Below are 19,258 nucleotides of genomic sequence, written 5' to 3' on the forward strand. Positions count from 1 at the left end.
TTAAATTTTCTATATCATTTATTTTTGCTCTAATCTTTATTATTTTCTTTCTCTGGCTGGCTTTAGGTTTTGTTTTCTTTTTCCAGCTGCTTTAGGTGCAACGTTAGGTGTTTGAGATTTTTCTTGCTTCTAAGGTAGGCCTGTATTGTTGTAAACTGCCCTCTTAGAACAGCTTTCACTGCACCCAAAGATCTTTGTTTTCATTTTCATTTGTTTCCATGTATTTTTTGAAATTTTTTTTGATTGACCCATTCATTGTATAGTAGCATGCTATTTAACCTCCATGTATTTGGGTTCATTTCAGACCTTCTCTTGTGGTTGATTTCTATTTCATAGTGTTGTCATTGGAAAAGATGCATGACATGCCTTCCGTTTTCTTGAATTTGTTGAGACTGTTTTGTGGCCTAACATATGATTTCTTCTGGAGAATGTGTCAGGTCCACTTGAAAGGAATGTGTATTCTGCTGTTTTGAAGATGGAATGTTGTGAATATATCTATTAGATTCATCTGGTTCAATGTGTTATTCAAAGCCACTATTTCCTTATTGATTTTCTGTTTTGATTATCTATCCATTGATATAAATGAGGTGTTATAGTCCCCTACTATTATTGTATTACCATTGATTACTTCTTGTGTGTTATTAGCTGCTTTATGTATTTGGATGCTCCTATATTAGGTGCATAAATATTCACAATTGTATCTTGTTGGATTGTCCCCTTTATTATTATGTAATGTCCTTCTTTGTCTCTTGTTACATCTTTGTTTTAAATTTTATTTTGTCTGATATAGGTATTGCTACTCTGGCTTACTTTTGACACCCATTTGCATGATAAATGTTTCTTCATTACCTTACTTTCAATATACAGGTGTTTGTAGGTCTAAAGTGAGATGTCTGTAGACAGCATGTAGATGGGTCTTATTTTTTTATCCATCCTGTCACCTTACATCTTTTGTTTAAAGTGTTTAGTCCATTTATATTCAAAGTAATTATTAAAAAATAAAAATGAATTTAAAAAACCAAAGTAATTATTAATACATATGTGTCTATTGCCATTTTATGATTTGTTTTGTGGTTAATTCTGAAGTTTTTCTCTGATCATTACTTTTTTTCCCCTCTTTCATGGTTTCCTGGTTTTCCTTAGTGATATATTTAGATTTGTCTTTGTGTATTATTACTCATTTTTGATTTATGGTTACCATTAAGTTTCTAATTTAACCTCTTCTGCATGTAGCAGTCTATATTAAATTGATGGTCATTTAAGTTTGATTCATTCTTTACTCCTTTCCTCTGCATGTTTTAGGTATATGGTGTCGCATTTTACATCCTTTTATTTTGTGAGTTCCTTGACTGATTTTTTACAGATATATTCATTTTTATTGCTTTTATTTTTCCTACTTTTATACTGTCAGTTTTGGTCTTTTCTTTTCACTCAAAGAGTACCCTCCAATATTTCTGGTAAGGCTAGTTAGTGGTCATGAACTCATTTAGTTTTTGTTTGGCTGGGACACTCTATCCCTCCTTCTATTCTGAATGATAGCCTTGCTGGTTGGAGTATTCTTGGCTGCAGATATTTGCCATTCAGCACTTTGACTAGATCATGCCATCCTCTTCTGGCCTGCAAAGTTTCTGCTGAAAAATCCACCAGTAGCCTTATGGGGTTTCCCTTGCATGTAATTGTCTTTTGTATTGTTTCTCGTTTTGTTTATTGACCCCTTTATCTCTGCTATTGTTATTCCTTATCTCTGTGTTAAGGGTCTCACTCATGTCTTCCACTCTTTTCTCAAATCCAGGGAGTAATTTTATGATCATTACTTTATATTCCCAAAGGAAATTTTTAAAACTTCAATCAAATTTTGTCATTTCTCCTGTTGAAATAATTCATGGTTCCTCATTATGTTCAGGTAAAATCCAAACTCCCTAGAATGCTAAACTAAGCCCTGGGTGTTCTATTACCTACTCTTCCAGACCCACCTGCCCTTTCTTCCTCCCCCAAGATGGAGAGTTAAGAGTGTGAACTCTGGAATCTAACTTTCTAGGTTTAGATCCTGGCTCTGCCACTTCCTAGCTCTCTAACTTTGGAAAGTCACTAATACTCTCTGTGCCTTGGTTTTCTTACCTGTAAAATGGGGTACATACTAGTTCCTGTTTTGTATAGTTATTGCATAGATTCTATGAGTTAACATATGTTTCATGCTTAAAACGGCCCAGATAACAGTAAATTATGAGTGCGTGTGTGCACATGTGTCTATTACTGTTATTAGTTTCCTTGAAGTTCATCAAAAAGAATATAATAGGTCTTGTTTCTTTTTTTTTTTGCATATGCTGTTTCCTATGCCTAGAAGCACCCACTCCCCCTTTATCTGACTACCCTCTGTCCTCTGAATTCCAGGTTGGATGCAAGCCTTGCATAAGAGCCTTCACTGCATCTCCCTGCTACAGGCTAGATGAATTTCCTGCCCTATGTGCTCCTGTAGCACCTGTGCACACCTGGATCAGGATATTCATTACACTGGATTTGGTCCTTGGCATTTGTGGTTTTGAAAACTTGTAAGTGACCTAAAAGACTATGATGTTTAGTAATTTGTAATGGGGTTAATTATAAATATCATAAGATTATTAGGATTAAATAAGGTACAGCTTAAGTTTGGGGGTTTAGAAGCTCTCAGGATATATCCATCCCCAAAGTAAAGTTTCTGCCATATTTTAATTTTCTATTTCTTTGTATTGTTTCCCATATTAATTTTTGGGCACATTGTTTTATCTCTACCTCTAGTGTCTTACATGTGCAAGAGGCTTAAATAATATTTGTTGAGTATAACTGAATGTGTAAAAGAACAAATTTTACAGAATTTTTATTTATCTCAAAACTGGCTTTGCCCCTAACCCATAAGTTGAGGTGCTGACCCTCTTTAGGAAATACACATATGGCTAATCTCAATTTCAGAAGGTATGAGTTACAAATCTTTGCCCTAGGAGATGTTTTACCATATTCAGGAGAAAAGGAGAATACGTTTTTTAATACTAACTACTCCAGAGATATAAGGCTAATACTGTAAAAGGACTCATCTGAATTCAACATTTTAAAAGATATACTCTTATTTTGTCTTTGCCCAGCAACTAATTGGAGAAAATAAAATGATTCATATATTTTCAACAGGGGACAATTTGGATCATAATTTAGTAAATATAAAGAAAGTCAATTATATGTATATGTGTTGAAGCTATGATTTGGGCATATAGAAAAGCTTCTTCACCCCTGCTCCCACCCAAGTAGCTCACAGATGCCTTCTGCACTGTCTACAATTCCTTTCATTGGCTACTCTTACTGACTCATCTTCAGGAGCATATCTGAGAAGGTTCATTCATTTAGGTACTAATTCCTGAAGGAAAGGTACATAGCCCAGTTGGCACTCCACTGAGTGCCTAGCTCAGGGTATGCAAGCATGGATCCAAGGAGAAAGCATTTATTTTCGGGACAACATGGGGTCTCAGTGAACAAGCATCATCTCCTTTACAATAAAGGCTCACTCTAAAATTGCATGAGGGAAGATGAGATCCTATGACAAATAGCTCTTTCAAGACCCTTCTTAAATGTGCTTCCTAAAAGGTCAACTCTTGGGGGTCCCAGTGATCATATACCTGATATGATTGAGGGACAACTGGGGTTTAAATGTATAGGCATATTCTGAAGACCCAAAATAAAATTTCCAAAGCACACCCAGATCAGTGATTCTTAGGTAGGGACCAAGATTAGTGTGGGATGGAGAGCAGGGGAGGTTAGGGGAAGCTACCTGCAAGCCACCCCACCATCCTGAGAATCACTATATATAAGAGGTATGGTTTGTGGCAGTGAAATTTACATACAAAGAATCTGAAGACTAGGGAACATGGTTGAGAACTGTGATCTAGATATAAGGTCTATTTGCTTTATTTACAGATAAGGAGTCAGGTCCTAAGGTTTTACAGAATTGGCTTTTCCTACCACACCAGGCATCTCTCCAGATTTCATTTTATACCCCAAGACTTCTACATTACAAAGTGCTTTTTGGCATACAAGGCCCATCTTTTTTTTTTTTTTTTTTTTTTTTTTTCTAGTAACGAAGAGTCTTCTGATGTGTTTCATGACAGACCCAATGTATTATGAAAAAAGAAAATAAATGTGATCAATGAAGAATAAGTAGGAGTACTTCTCAAAGTGGTATGGAAGTAACTGATATTATGAACAAATATTGAGTAGTTAAATTGTACTGGAATGCTTTAATGCAGTTTAGTAATATTGTCTTAAGTAGTATACATTTGTTTCCTTAAACCATGGGATTCAGAGTTGACTCTCAATGCTTGTAATTTTTCTAGGAACGAGATGAGATCATTCAATGTAATTTTGGGAGAAAGTACTGTATATTTTATAGAAAGCTTAGGAATTAATTCAGAAATAGCTCTTACAGTTCTGGCATACTCCACATATTCACAGCTCTTTCTAATCCCTTCATCCCTGGGTAATTTATGCATAGGTCAAGAGGTCAACCTGGGCTGTAGCTGGTTCAATATTTGCATTATGTAAAATGACATCTAGTGTTTGTGTTTTTCCGAATAGGGCCTGTGTTCCCTTCAGAGACTCATGCAAAGTGCTTCATCATGTGAAGGACCCTGCTGTTTGATTTAACTCTACTGTTTTTCATTTACATTACACTCTAAGAAAGTCATGAGCAAAAACTGTCACTCTCTGAGGGTAGAAATTGCTATGCTTCACAAAGACAAGAAGTAATTTTCCTGTAATCACAAGATGACTCAGGTTAGTAGCTTTCAGCTTTTACTGCAATTCAGATAACATGAGCATGTTGGGATACTGTGCAAACCTCATTAGTCCCAATCCCTATAATTTTAAATTTATGACAATGTGATACAAAGCAAGTTGGAGTTTATTTTTGTATTAGGTGATAAAAAGAATTTGAAAATAGTTGTACAGGGTACGTTAAAATGACCAGAATATACCTACTGTTTTTTAGAGAGCAAAATACTTTTCTAGTAGTTGAAGAGCATTATTGTTAAATGACGGTTGTTAGCATACAAAAGTTTGCAGTATAACCTGTACTTGAAAATAATATGCAGATGTTAAGTTTGAAGGATCATGGATTGAAAGGTAAAGAAAAAAAAAGACCAACCTATGTATTTTATGATTAAGTCTTCAAACTATCCTGACCAACTCGAACTGTTATGTTAGAATTGCAATTTGAGTAGGTCTTTAAAAATTTAAAGCAGAGTTTTATGTTCTCTTTTTTAATATTGTGTCTTCTGTGGCATTTATAATGGGAGAATAATTTATAGTGCTTGTGTTTGCTTTTAGATACAAAGCTGGGACTTCTGCATGCCTGGGGTTATATGGAAAACAGGTCTCGGCCAGGGCAGGAAATCATGAAATAAAAACACAACCAGGAGAGCTTGGTCCTAGCCCTGTTTCCTCTGAGTGCATGTTGGTCCTCAGCAGGGCATTTATGATTTCTGACCAAAGACTTGAGGACCAGTTTGTCTGGAGTAAAGTCCTGTTGTCTTGCAGAAGGAGCTAAGAAACAGGTCATCAATGCATTGGTTCTACGGTTAAATGTTGGGTGACTGCTCTGTGTTCAGCAGTATCCTGAGCACTGTGAGATAGACAAAGACAGATCACAGACCAGTTCCTGCCCTCCAGGAGCTTCTAGTCTTGTTGGGCATGTATACAAAGTTGAGAATTCAAGATGGCACCATGAGAAATGTTTTAAGAGTGATACAGATAATAAATATGCAGAATACAAAAAGAGTGGGAATGCTGGATTGTATCTATGGCTTCCCATGAAGTCTTTATGGAGGAGGAAGAAGCTTGCTAGACTTTGAAGGCCAGGTAAGATTTTAGAAGGGGGAAGGGGATGGAGCATTTCAGATGACAGAGAACAGTCTATTGGCTTTAGCAAAGATCTGAATGAGGAGCTGTATGAGATGCACTCAGGGGAGGAGATCCAGTTAGGGGAGGAGAGGACTTCAGGTAGAAGCTAACAATTTGAGATATGGTGGTTCCAGGATATAAGACTAGGAAGATAGACTGGGACCAGGTTGTAGAGGGCTTTGAATGCCAGATTGAGGAGTACAAGCTTCTTCCTGCAGAACATAGAGACCTCTGAAGGGTTTTCAACCCTATGAAATGGCTATTATCCATTATCTGGAAAATTATCCAGAATTGGCATGGAACAGAGATTCTAAATTGCTTTCCTTGGGTTCATGGAAGAAAAGTGACAAGCTGCAGCCATCAAGCCAGTAGTAACACATGTACTGTGTGATCCCTGCTGTCATTTTTACCACAGGAACATACAGTGTCTTGCATTATGCAGCAAGTGATGATTAATGGAGGATGGTGCAAACTCCCACCTTTATGGATATATGAGATATGGGGAGTGGGAGGAAGGCAAGGGAAACAGAAAGCCTGGAAACTGTAAAAGCAGCTCAGATATTAGGTTGTGGTGGTTACAGAAAGAAAGGGGAAGAAACAGCAAAGATGGCCATGGTAGTACCACAACTCTGATCTCTTAGGCTAGTGCTGGTTCCTACATGACCCTGCCATCCCAGGATGCTCTAGTACCACAAGCAGTGGCAAGTCCTGTCAGGAACTCAGGGCCACAGCGTGACTCTTCCACCGTGGCACCCCAAGGTGCAAGCTGTGGTCATGAAGACACATCCAAGTCTTTAATAAAGTCTGTTGGCAGCAAATACCAAACATACTTCCTCTGACATGAAGGACAGGTTTTGGGGCAGCGTACTAAGTAGCTAATGGAAGAAAGAGCTACAAACGAAACCTCAGGAAAGGCAACACTTGGAAGGAACCTGAAGATCTTTACTTTAGGGTTGTGCCATTAGTGATTTGATTCCAATGACCTCTCATCAGTTTTCCAGGGGAGTATGAGACACTCGGGAGGAGACCCACTTAGGGGAAGAGAGGTCTTCAGGTAGAAGCTGACAATTTGAGATATGGTGGTTCCAGGATATAAGACTGGGAAGATAGACTGGGACCAGGTTGTAGAGGGCTTTGAATGTTGAATTGAGGAGTACAAGCTTCTTCCTGCAGAACATAGAGACCCCTGAAGGGTTTTCAACCCTATGAAATGTGATCCCTGGGGAGAGAGAGTGACTGTCCCCGGCCTACAGGACCGGCAGGCCCCAGCATCATGTGGTGTCTGAGCTGGGAGCAGTTCCTCAAAGGAAGGGAGGATAAACAGAAGTTTTAAAAAGTATTTAATCTTGGGGCACATGGGTGGCTCAGTGGTTGAACATCTGCCATCAGCTCAGGGCATGACCCTGGGGTCCTGGGATTGAGTCCTGCATCAGGCTTCCTATGTGGAGCCTGCTTCTCCCTCTGCCTAGGTCTCTGCCTCTCTGTGTCTCGAATGAATGAATGAATGAATGAATGAATGAATAAATAATTGTAAAAAATAAAAAAATAAAAAGTATTTGATCTCTGCAGCACTCAGAGATGGTTGCCGGATGGTTTAGACAGTTAAGCATAAACAGGATGGTTTAGTCAGTTAAGCATAGGACTCTTGATTTCATTCAACTGAGGTCATGATCTCAGGGTTGTGAGATTGAGCCCAATGTTGGGCTCCTTGCTCAACCAAGAGTCTGCTTGGGATTCTCTCTCTCTTCCTCTGCCTCTCCTCCTTCCCCTATCCCCTTCTCCCCACTTGCTCTCTACAAGTAAATAAATAAGTACATTAATTAATTAATAAAATAAAATGTATTTAATTTCTAAAATGTCTGGGATTGCAAATAATGATCATAAGTATACGGCCTCAGGTTTGGGGAGAGATCAGACATTCCACAGAATCTCGAATTTCCAAAATTATTTTTCACACCTACCTTTGCCAGATCCTCTGCTCTTTCAAACTAACGTCTTACTGTTTAAAACAAATTATTGCTGGAAATTACCTCCAGCAATACTTCTGTGCCTTCATGCTTTGGGGTTCACACGTCAGAGTCCTTTTTCCCTCCCTCTCTCCCCTTCCTTAGCAGTCAGATCTTCAAACACGTCGGGTGACCTGAAGTGATTTGATTGCTATGCCTTGGCTGTGTTAGAATTTTCAAGTTTGCTACTCTCCCTGAAAGGCAGGTTAACAGCGTTGGTTGTTTGTTTTCCATTTGAAAGTAGTAATTTATTAACTGACCAGATTATAAAAATAATCATGGGAGATATCTTAGTTCTTCCTCCTAATAAGCCTATTGATCTGGTCTTCCCTGTTCCCAGCATCTCCACCATCTACAAAATAGGTGGTGGTCTTTTTCTTCATACCCCACGTGGAAAAGATAATTTGAAGGGCCATAAAAAGTTATTTGCTTCTTTGAACTGTTTTCCAACAGTTTAGATCCCGTGAATCAGATCCTCCATGCAGATGATGCCCTATTTACCAAGAGATCAGGCAGTCAGTGTGTCATCCGTCAGGACAATTCGCTTCTTGTTGATCTTGCTATAACTATGCTTGTAGATCAGTTCACTCACTGACTTCAGGTTTCGGTCCCCCCTCCTCAGGCTATATATGGTTCCACAATCCTTAGCATGTTAACGGAAGCCTTGTTGAGCTTAACAAAGGTGCTGTTGTAGGTCTGGCAAAGGCAAAGAAGCTGCAACACCTTTCGAACCTTTGGGCTCACACCATTGATACTTCTGATCCTGATGACAAATGCCAATTTGGGTTCTGCAGGCACGTAGAAGTTTCCAGCTTTTCTTGCCATCTTTGCCATTCAGATCTCAGTTTTGTACATCTGCCTGTATTCCTAGTGGTAATGCTTAGCTTTTTCATAGATAAACTTCCTCCTTGCCTTTCAAAGCATCTTTTGGGCAAACTTTTTTCCTCAGATGCTTGATCTTCAACTCTGTGACATTCCTTCACTTTTTATTAAGGGTTTCTGACACTTCAAGAACCTTCTTTTTCTTCTCTTCTGCACCCTCCATGGTTCCAGCCAGAAAAGAGGTGTTTGGGATTTTTAAAAAATATTTATTTATTTTAGAAAGAGAGAGTGAGCACAAGCGTGAGGGACAGAGATAGAGAGCATCTCAAGCAGACTCTGCACTGAGCATGGAGCCTGATGCGAGGCTTGCTCTCATGACCTTGACATCACAACCTGAGCCAAAATTAAGAGTTAGATGCTTAACGGACTGCTCCACCCAGGAGCCCCAGCAGGGCTTTAGGAAACATGGTGGATTGCCCAGCTTTGGTCAGTCTTTGAAACTTCTTATAAGTACAATTTAATTGAATTCTAAGGTGAGGATCCTGAATTTCTCCATGCATTCATTTGGTGATATATTATTTTACATACAAGCAGGGCTCACAGACAATTTCCTTTTTAACAATTTCCAGTTACACTGGAAATGAACATAATATATTAGACTCCAGCATACCACAATTCTAGACTTCTAGAGCAAGGGTTTTTAAGCCTCTTTGGTGTTATTTTGAACTTCAATTTTTTAATACAAAGGTTCAAGCAAATTTCAGTTGTAGTTACAAGTAGTCAGTGTTATTTCTATTAATGATTAATGGTAATACATTCTATGAACAATGAATATTAGAATGTAAATAGTTCTGAGCCCTAATGGAATATATATAAAATTAATTAATAAAATCATAAAATTACATATTTTATCACTTCTTCCTTATTTTTATCCCTATAAAATTAGAACTCTTAGATTTTTGTCTATTTTTCCCATTGCTATGTCTTGCTTCTTTTACCTTAACATATAGGAAGCACATGATAATCATTCAATATATATTTGTTTTCCTTTTTTCCCATCCTTCCTTTTTCTTCCCCTGGTGTCTTTCCTCTTTACCTCATCATTCCATTTTGCTTCTTTAAAAAGAAAAACTGTAGGGGTATTTGGGTAGCTTAGTCAGTTAAGCATCTTGACTCTTAATTTTGGCTCAGGTCATGATCACAGGGTTGTGGGATCAAGCCGCCTGTTGGGCTTTGTGCTCAGCGCAGAGTCTGCTTGTCCCTCTACCTCTGCTCCTCTCCCTACTGTCTCTCTCTCTCTCTCTCTCTCTCTCAAATAAAATCTTTAAAAAAGAAAAAGAAAAACTGTATTAGCATATTTTTGGCTCCTTCTTTGTTTTTTGGGGAACCCTGTTTCTTCTATTATGTATGTGTTGTTCAGGAGGTTAACCGTCCACCTTTCAATTAGGCTCCACATTGCTGTTTCCTTGGTTCTAAAGCTTATAAATATTGTGAAATCATTCTGAAAGATTTTATTCTCCCATAAGCTCAGCAGGTTTTTCCAGTAAGTGTACTTGCAGAGAGCCACAGAAACAGCTGCCTAAACATTCCAGCTGATCAACATAGGAGTAATAAATCAGGAAATTTCAGTTTGTCCAAACATTTCTAAAAAGGCATTGAAGTATCTGAGAATTATCTTAATGAGTAACAGTCACAATAGAACAACAAGGTAATTAGAGAATGATGGTAAGTAAGAGTAGGACCAGCGTGCTGTTATAGGCTAAAGGTAAGATAGCACCCTTCCTGGATTCTTTATATAATTTCTGTTCCCATCCACTTACTGAGATCTGTAATCCTCATATATCATTGTAGTTGTGCTACTTGGAGGCTGTGGCTAACATAATTCATCTTTAATTTCACATTGGATGTTTAGGTAAAGCTATTCAATATCTAGTGAGCACATGGATCTAGGACTAGTAAAGTGAGTTTCTTTTCTTGCCACAGACCAATTAGTTGCTAACCTGCTGCCCTAATATGACATATTTACTGAGAGCAAATGGACTTTATTCTTCACGGGTCACTGGATAATCTGGCATGAGTCATTATTTTATTTAAATTAGTAAGAAACCCTCAGTTCATTTCCCTATATCATGTGCATAAGGGTTATTTGTGAATCAGAGTCTTGAGGCGTGTGGTTGTTGAAGTCACAGTGCTTGGGTGAACATCCCAAGCACTGGGTTTATCATTATTTGTTCAGGTCTTTTTTATGATCTTAAAATTTTTTATAGTTTTATTCCAAGAAAAAAGAGACCAGGAAATCCTCAGTTACATTTCTTCTGAGCTAAAAACTCTCTCAACAGTTTCTCCTGTTGTATATAAGAGTATATATTATTACATCATCTAATTTCATGGGAATACTGCCTCAAAATAGTACCATAACTCATCTTTGACCCTAGTAATCTCCGGTGTCTAGGTATCCCCCTAGAAGGCACTAACCGAATAGCATTCATTCATCCTGGCAATGGCAGGACACAGCTGAGAAAGGATATTCTGCTCAGCTGTGGGTTTTAAAATGCTTTAAAGTTCATAGTAGGACAATTGTCTGAAAGTAAAAGGGTTTTCTTACATCGAAATACACAGAAGAGCACATACAAATGTACACTTAGATGAATTTTCACAAAATAAGCGCACTCATGTAAACAGGACCCAGATCAAGAAATAGAATATTACCCACACCCCAGGACAGTGCCCCCCTTTGCAATTCCTACGCCCCCAGGTAACCATTATTCCACTTCTAATGACACAGGTTTGCTTTACCTGTTTTTGTACTTTGCATAAATGGAATCCTACACTCCGTATTCTTTTGTGTCTTCTCTTTTAACATTTTATTTATGAGACTGAGCCATCTCACTGCATATAGTCACAGACTTCCTTCTATTACCCGGCAGTATTTCTTTGTATGAACTCATGGCAATTTATTTGATTGTTCAACTGATGATAGACATTTCCAGGTCTGTGCTATTCTGAAGAGTGTGACTGTCTTTTGGTAAACATATGTATGCATTTCTTTTGGATACATATACACATACATAAAGAGTACAATCTCTGGGCCACAGGATATGCATATGTTTGGCTTAGTTGTCACTTGCCAAAGAGTCTTCCCAACAGGCTGACACAATTTACGATTCTCCTAGCAGCATATTCGGATTCTGGACACTCCCAGTTCTCACCAACACTTGGCATTTTCTGTCTTTTTCCTGTTAGCCATCCTCTTGCGTAGGTGGTGGTATCATGGTGTGGTTTTAATCGGCAGTTGCCTGATATGAATGAAGATGCGCACTTTTTGTGTGTTTCCTGTTCATCTCCTGCCCACTGTGAAGTTTTGAGGGTTTTTTTTTCTCCCATTTTTATATTGAGTTGTTTGTCTCTTGCTTGACAATGTGGAAGAAATCTTCATATTCTGGATACAGATCCTTTGTCAGACGTATGTACTATGACCATCTTTTCACATCCTATGGGTTGAATTTTCACTCTCCTATGGATGTCTTAATTTTTTTAAAAGATCGTATTTATTGATTTGAGATAATGAGAACAAGAGGAGTGTGAGCGGGGGCGGCGGGGAGGGCAGAGGGAGAGAGAATCTTAAGCAGGCTCTATGCTGAGCATGCAGCCTGACACAGGGCTCGATCTCACCACCCTGAGATCATGATCTGAGCTGAAATCAAGAGTCAGATATTCAACTGACTGACCCACCCAGGTGCCCCTGGATATCTTAATTTTAATATAGTCTAATTTATTTATTTTCCCTTTTACGGTTAGGTCTTTCTGTTGAAGAAAGTTTAACCTAGCCCAAGGTTATATAGAAGCTCTTTTTTCCTCCAAGTTTTATTGTTTGACCTCCTAGAAAGAGGGTTTAATTCAGAAATGTAGTCAGTAGGTAGGTATCTGGATACAATTAAATAAGAAAACAAATGAGTGCGTTTTCCATTGAGCCAAACATGAAGGAGAAAATAGTGGTGTGGAAAGAAACTCAGGATAAAATTTAACAGAAGTTCCCATCACAAACAAAAGACAGATCCCTTCTGGTCACTGGGCTGTGAGCTTAGAGCTTATGATCCTAATCTTGGAGCTGCCTTTCTAGGAGTGGTTACTATAGGAACTGCCCTGAGACTCTGCAGCTCTGGTGACGCCTCCCTGGGGACAAGGAACCACTCCAGGGGACTAAACAAGGCCTCTCAGAGTTCCCTGTGTTCTCTGGGGGTCAAGGGCAGTGTCTCATCTCCTTGATGAGATACTAGGAAAATCTCTCAGAAAGCCTTTTCAGCTCCTCTGAATTATTTTTACTATTTATACGTGTGTGTGGTATATGTGTACAGTTTGCCAGTGATCATTAAAAGTATTTCATTTTTTGGTACTCACTTCAGATCTCAAAGTTGCATGTGAAATTGTGAGTATTGGACATGTCTCTATGTGCACTTCTCTACCCTTTTTTTTTTTTCCCCGGAAAGATGGCATTAGGAAAGACTGACATGTGAGAGGGATGGCTTACAGAGGGGCAGAAGGAAACTTTGTGGGTGATGGCTATGTTCATTATCGTAATTGTCTCATGGTTCCCCACATGCATTTGTATAAAATTTATCAAATCACACACATTAAATATATGCAGTTTGTTATATGTCAATTATTCCTAAACTGTTAAAATAATTTAAAAATATTGTTGCTTTGGCTGGAGTTTCAGTTTTCACTTACTCATTAAACATGGTTATACCTATTATATTTAAGACTAGTTAGTGCTAGATACTACGGGCTAACCAAATCTGTATATTTTACATTGTTTCTTTAGAGTCCAGAATCCGGTTGCATTGCTTAAGTCATTATAGTACTCTGTAGACTCTGAAACATTTAGGGTCCTGTGACATTTACTGGATGAAGGAAATTATACTTGAGAAGTTTGGAGAAAACCAGAGACAAAAGTAGCTTCTTGGCTCACAATAATAAATTAAGTTTTAAGAAGCGGAATGCAGTACTGTCTCAGTTTTCTCCCAGTTTTGTTACATCTGTAGTAAAAAGGAAAATGTTAATATTTATGAAGGAAAAAGACTGACTCACAAAGTAACAAGGTAACTTCTAATAGAATATGATTGATAATTTTTACTTTTTCGTTACCTGTTCAACATTTCTTACATGAGCTGTTTATTTCCCCTTTTTTTGGCTTAAAATATCCACACTGTCTGCCCATCAAGAGCAGTTGCTTGGGGACTATGCTACTGTTTCCATGATTTTGCAGAGACATGCAAAACAGCACTGGAGCTACCCACTGGCTCCTAAAGCTTCTGCCCAAACACAATCTACATCTTTCTGATCATATTTAATGGACAAAATTCAAACTTTGCCTGAATGAAATTGGATGGAGAGGTGTTATCTCAGAACAGGGCAACCAAATATTGGTGACTTCTTAATGATAACCCTGTTGCTAGAAGCATTGCTGAGATCCTTCTCTTTGTTCCTCTCTCCATGGGAAAGCACATCAAGCGACTGACCTCTCTTGTTACTTTTCTATCACTTTCTCTCCTCTCTTCCATTTTGCAAGGAATACAAGCTAGATGCAGAACAAAAACCCAAGCTCTTCGTATAAGAAGTAATGCTGAATTAGAGAGGACTCCTGTGGTGGTCAGGTCAGAAACCCAACAATCATAAGTACATAAGGGGAATTGACTGACCCTGAGTTGGGTAGGATAAGAAGTATCGGGCCCCCAGGACTGTAAAAACCAAAGTCTCAGGGAGTAGAACCAGGACTTTCTGTGGGCTGTGGTTCTTTTTCTCTCTGCATTTTTCTCTCATCTGTTTACTTTGCCTGACTTCATTCTCTTCTACCTAAAGACAGGTCTTTTCCATGTGAGGGAAAGATAGTCAAGGGCAGCCTGATCTTTCTTCTTTCTACCACTGGTGATGCAAGAGACAGGCCACTGGTTCTTTATTTTTATTTTTAAAATTTTATTTTTATTTATTTTGAGAGTGTGTGTGCGTGTGTGTGTGTGTGTGGGAATGGGGCAGGGAGGGGCAGATGGAGAAGGAGAGAGAGAGAGAATCTTAAGCATGTTCCACACCCAGTGCAGAGTCTGACATGGGGCTCTATCTCCCAACCCTGAGATCATAACCTAAGCTGAAGTTATGAGTTGGACGCTTAACTGACTGAGCCACTCAGGTGCCCCAAAGCCACACGGAGATATCTCCAGGAGGGACTCTAATTGGCTCACCTTATATCACCTGCCCACCTTGGACCAATGATTATGTCCAGGAATATGGTACCATGATTGGCCAGGCCTTCGTCACATGCCTGTGACCTCTTGGCCTCTGTGACCAAGAGGACAAGATACAAATTATTAGAATAAGGGGGGTGGTGAACTTGGTTGGACAAATAACAACAGCTACTCTAGTCTACTTAGAATTAGATAGGCCTAGAGCAATCTTTTAAAATTATACATCCAATCGTATTACCTACCCCCCAACCCATCTACCAATTTAAAAACTATTTTCTACTTTCCATTGCACTCAAAGTAAAACCTAAATTAGTTCCTTGAATTTCAGTGCATTACTTCATCGGACTTCTCCTTCCCTTTCAAATTATTTTGCTTCTTTCATGACTCACCAACAAGGCTAGCTACAAGGGCCTAGAACTTGATAGCACACAGGTTAAGAAGCCTGGCTAAACCAAATCCTATCTCCCTAGCTTCACCTTGAATCCTGTGCTCTTAGTACTGATCCCACTAGCTTAATCACATTACCTAGCTCACAAAGAATTTGCCTTGATGTATAAAATTCATATGGAAAATATTGCAGGAAATTTAAATCCAGTGTTAGAAATGTCACACATTGGAGAGCCCCAACTCGACAAATCAGTTTCACGGTCAGCTATTCATTCTGCAGTCTATAACCTCAGCTGTAAAATACAATAAAAACAAAATGGGTTTATATTGTTCACACACTTTAAAATATCTCTCTCTGTATGGCACAGGCCAACCAATTTGGGAGAGGACTCAGAGGAAGGTCTCCAAGGAGTACTCTTTAGATACTACAAATTCTTAGCTTGTAGTGGGAGCCAGATTGAAGATAATCGAGTTTATGTTAATTGCCTAATGTGTGCAAGTACAAGAAAGTAAATTTATTTGTTCTAGGGTTCCTCAAAATTGCATTGCTGGATTAGATTCCTTGAGTGGAAAAAGTGTTAAATAGACTTAAGTCTACGGAGATTTTGATTAAAAAGAAAAGCACTCAGTGTTTGGGTTTTTCTGGTGTGTAGGCAGTCATAGCCAGCCATATGTTTACTTTGTAAATTCCAGTTGAGAGTGCAACATAAGCTGTTTCAGTTTGGGTGGAAGTTTTGTCAGACCTCACAAATGAATTTTGTACTCTGTTAGGAGTTTGCCAGATTTTTTTGCAGGGGCTGTGGGCAGGTCCAGGGTAATTAAGGATAGTCTACTGCTAATTTGTTTTTTTAAGAGTAAATCCTAAAAAGCTCTTCCTTGTAAGAGAAGGAATGATGGAATTAGACTATCATCATTTGGTGATAACTGTAGTATTAACTGTTTAGGGCAAGAACCACCAATGGATAGGATGCTAAAATTGGTGGATGAGCCTATGAGAAAAGATATTTATGCAGTCTCGAAGTGTATCCCTCCACAAGATATTGCTTAAATGTAAAGGGGAGTAAGAAGGGAAGGTACTTTGCAGTTACTAATTAGACGCTGCCTTGCTCAAGTGCTTCCTAATTTCCAGGGTTGAAGTGATGAGGGGATGGAGGGTGTAGAGTGGGACAGAGGCTGTCTAGAGATGCACCCTTCTCAGGTCCCTTTCTCATCTGCAAGCATGTGACTGTAAGGCCACTCTCTTCCCACACTCACCAGAGTCACTCCTTCTTCTACCAAAGCCAGTACCCTCCTCTGCACTCAGGGTTAGGCTCCATTCTGGTTGTGTTTGTTCACTTATTGATGGTATGTTGTGTGCAAACCCCAGGGGATTCAGCATTAAATAAGCCCTTGATCTCGAGGATCTTCCAGCCAGGGCTAGAGGAAAATATCAAATAAACTATCATAGCCCTTTGGATCTGTAGAAGTATGCATGGGACACACAGGAGTACAATGGGAGGGATCAAACTAGCTGATACGCACCTGTAGGGTTCTCAAATGATCGAGGATACTTTCACATTAATTGGTAAAAGCCACATGCTGAGCCCCTGACCACTTTCCTTCACTCACATGCCTCAAGAGAATAATTAAAAGATTAAACCCAACACAGCAGAGGCCTCTAAGATTACTCTTATGTATCTCCTACTCCTTTGTGATTGCCCAGTCCTGCATGAGAGGTCAGACAAGGCTTTCTGGAAGAGGTGACATGTGTGCCAAGAATGCAAAGTTAGCCAGGTAAAATGCAGCATCTGTTCAGGGCCCTGGATGGGAGAGAATGTGTTGCAACTGAGAAACCATGGTTCACTGAGTAACGCAGCCAGTGCTGAGGAAGGGTGGTGACAAATGGCTTCAAGAGGTAGGTTAAGGCCAGATCAGAAAGAGCCTTGAATGCCCTATGACACCTGAACTTGACCGGGCAAGCTGTAAGATGCCTTTGAAGAAGTCCAAGACGGAAAGCAACACAAGTAGATTCATGTGTTATAAAAACAGTCGTGGCATAAGGGAAGGGATTGAGAGGGCCAAAAAGCAAATACAAACAAACCAACCTATTAACAGGCCATGGAAGTAATTCAGGCAAGAGATGAGCACCTTCTTTAAAGCAGGATCAGTATGGAAACAGAAAGGGTTGGAATCCCAGAACATTAAAAAGATAGAATAACTAGGGCTTTGTGATTGGACAGGAGTGATGAGCTACCTGTTATAAAAATTGAAAATGTACTTAGCATTAAATAGAATGATTTTATCCAGAGAGAACCATTTCGTAAGTCTTTTATATATGCTTCCAAAATGAAGAATTGATCTTGCACAAGAATTTGTGATGACTGGCTCATTTCCAAACCATTCTTTTCTGAAGATGTGCAGGTAAAAAAAACTCTACATTTACTACTCTTTGGACAGCTATGGCAGGGTTACAGTGCAGGTTTTGTTCTTTCCAGTTTATTGTTTTGGGTTTTAAGATTTTATTTATTCATATGAGAGAGAGAGAGAGAGAGAGAGAGAGGGCAGGCAGACACACAGGCAGAGGGAGAAGCAGGTTCCATGCAGGGAGCCCCGTGTGGGACCTGATCCCGGGACTCCGAGATCACACCCTGAGCCAAAGGCAGACGCTTAACGGCCGAGCCAACCAGGTGCCCCTGTTCTTTGCAGCTTAAAAAAAAGTGTCAGGATGGTATGACCTTGGTGGTAGTAGGTCCCAAATTTTAGGAAATCTGCATCCTCTGGCTACCTCTGGAGCAGACTCTGACCTGCATTTCTTGGGGTGGCCCCATTCCCAGGATGGACCATGAAGCCGCCCAGCTGGAGCAGCAGCATGTGCATGATGTGTATGAGAGCACCGCACCATACTTCAGCGACCTGCAGAGCAAAGCATGGCCTCGCGTCCGCCAGTTCCTCCAGGAGCAGAAGCCGGGCAGCCTCATTGCTGACATAGGTAACCCAGGGTTGTGCCATGTAGTCTGAAATATAGTCTATTGTGCTTTTCCTTTTCAGATTCAAACACCTCTGCATACATCGACCAACAAAATTGACCTGGCATTATTGAAGAAATCAGGACAGAAATGACTGAGGGTGAAATTGACCAGTTAAAAGTTAGATAACTCTTCAGGGATCCCTGGGTGGCGCAGCGGTTTGGCGCCTGCCTTTGGCCCAGGGCGCGTAGTTAGATAACTCTTCATAGTTGCCAATCCTGTTTGGTGGCTCACATGCCTTCTACAGAAAAGCCAGAATTGTGGGATTGCAGAAGCCCTGTAACCTCTTATTAGTTTCATAGATCCTTTCCCTTAACTATTCTGGAGGTCTTTCACTGTAAGCATATCTTTAATTGGATATGATTTGCCTGGAGGGCTTTGGCTCATATCTTTCTGAATCAAGAAGTGGTAAACTACAACCCAGTAGATTTAAGACTAAGGTTCAAGACACGATGGGATTCCCACTGGAGGCACCTAAAACTGCTTTCCAGAAACTGCATACAGACTGTGCCCAGAAGAGTCATAATTCTATAGTTACAAATTCCTTCTGATTTGATATTTGCTGTAAACATTCACTCTAAATATTAGGAAGACAAACAGACATGTGTCCAGGGCTTCTTAACATATTAGAGGTGGTATATGAACCGTGTGGAATGTGGGAAAGGAATGCATGTCAGATAGAAATGGAGAGACTTTGAGAATATCTCTATCATGTCAACTACTAAAAATTAACTGTGGTTTCAGAAGATACAGTGAGTTTGGAACTCTCACCGCCCACAGTGTCAGCAAAGTACCAGAATCTTAAAATCAGTTAGAAGAAAAAGAGGCCATTCAGTAAGTGGCTTTAGGACAACAGTATAATTACATGCTTCTTCCTCAT

At 39.5% G+C, this 19,258-nt stretch overlaps 1 protein-coding gene and 1 pseudogene across 1 annotated transcript in view; one reads left to right on the forward strand and one right to left on the reverse strand.

Annotated features, from left to right (window-relative positions):
• TRMT9B (tRNA methyltransferase 9B (putative)) overlaps positions 1-19,258 on the forward strand; it is a 63,500-nt gene that overhangs the window by 31,419 nt on the left and 12,823 nt on the right. Inside the window, 3 exon segments of the mRNA XM_038560229.1 lie at positions 2,392-2,549; positions 4,597-4,794; positions 18,187-18,341. Of these exon segments, the coding sequence (XP_038416157.1) occupies positions 18,188-18,341 (154 nt within the window). The 5' untranslated portion in view covers positions 2,392-2,549; positions 4,597-4,794; position 18,187.
• Positions 8,216-8,943, reverse strand: LOC119869546 (annotated as a pseudogene).

The sequence above is a fragment of the Canis lupus genome, chromosome 16 (genome assembly GCF_011100685.1).
Source record: "Canis lupus familiaris isolate Mischka breed German Shepherd chromosome 16, alternate assembly UU_Cfam_GSD_1.0, whole genome shotgun sequence".
Taxonomy (NCBI): Eukaryota; Metazoa; Chordata; class Mammalia; order Carnivora; family Canidae; genus Canis; species Canis lupus.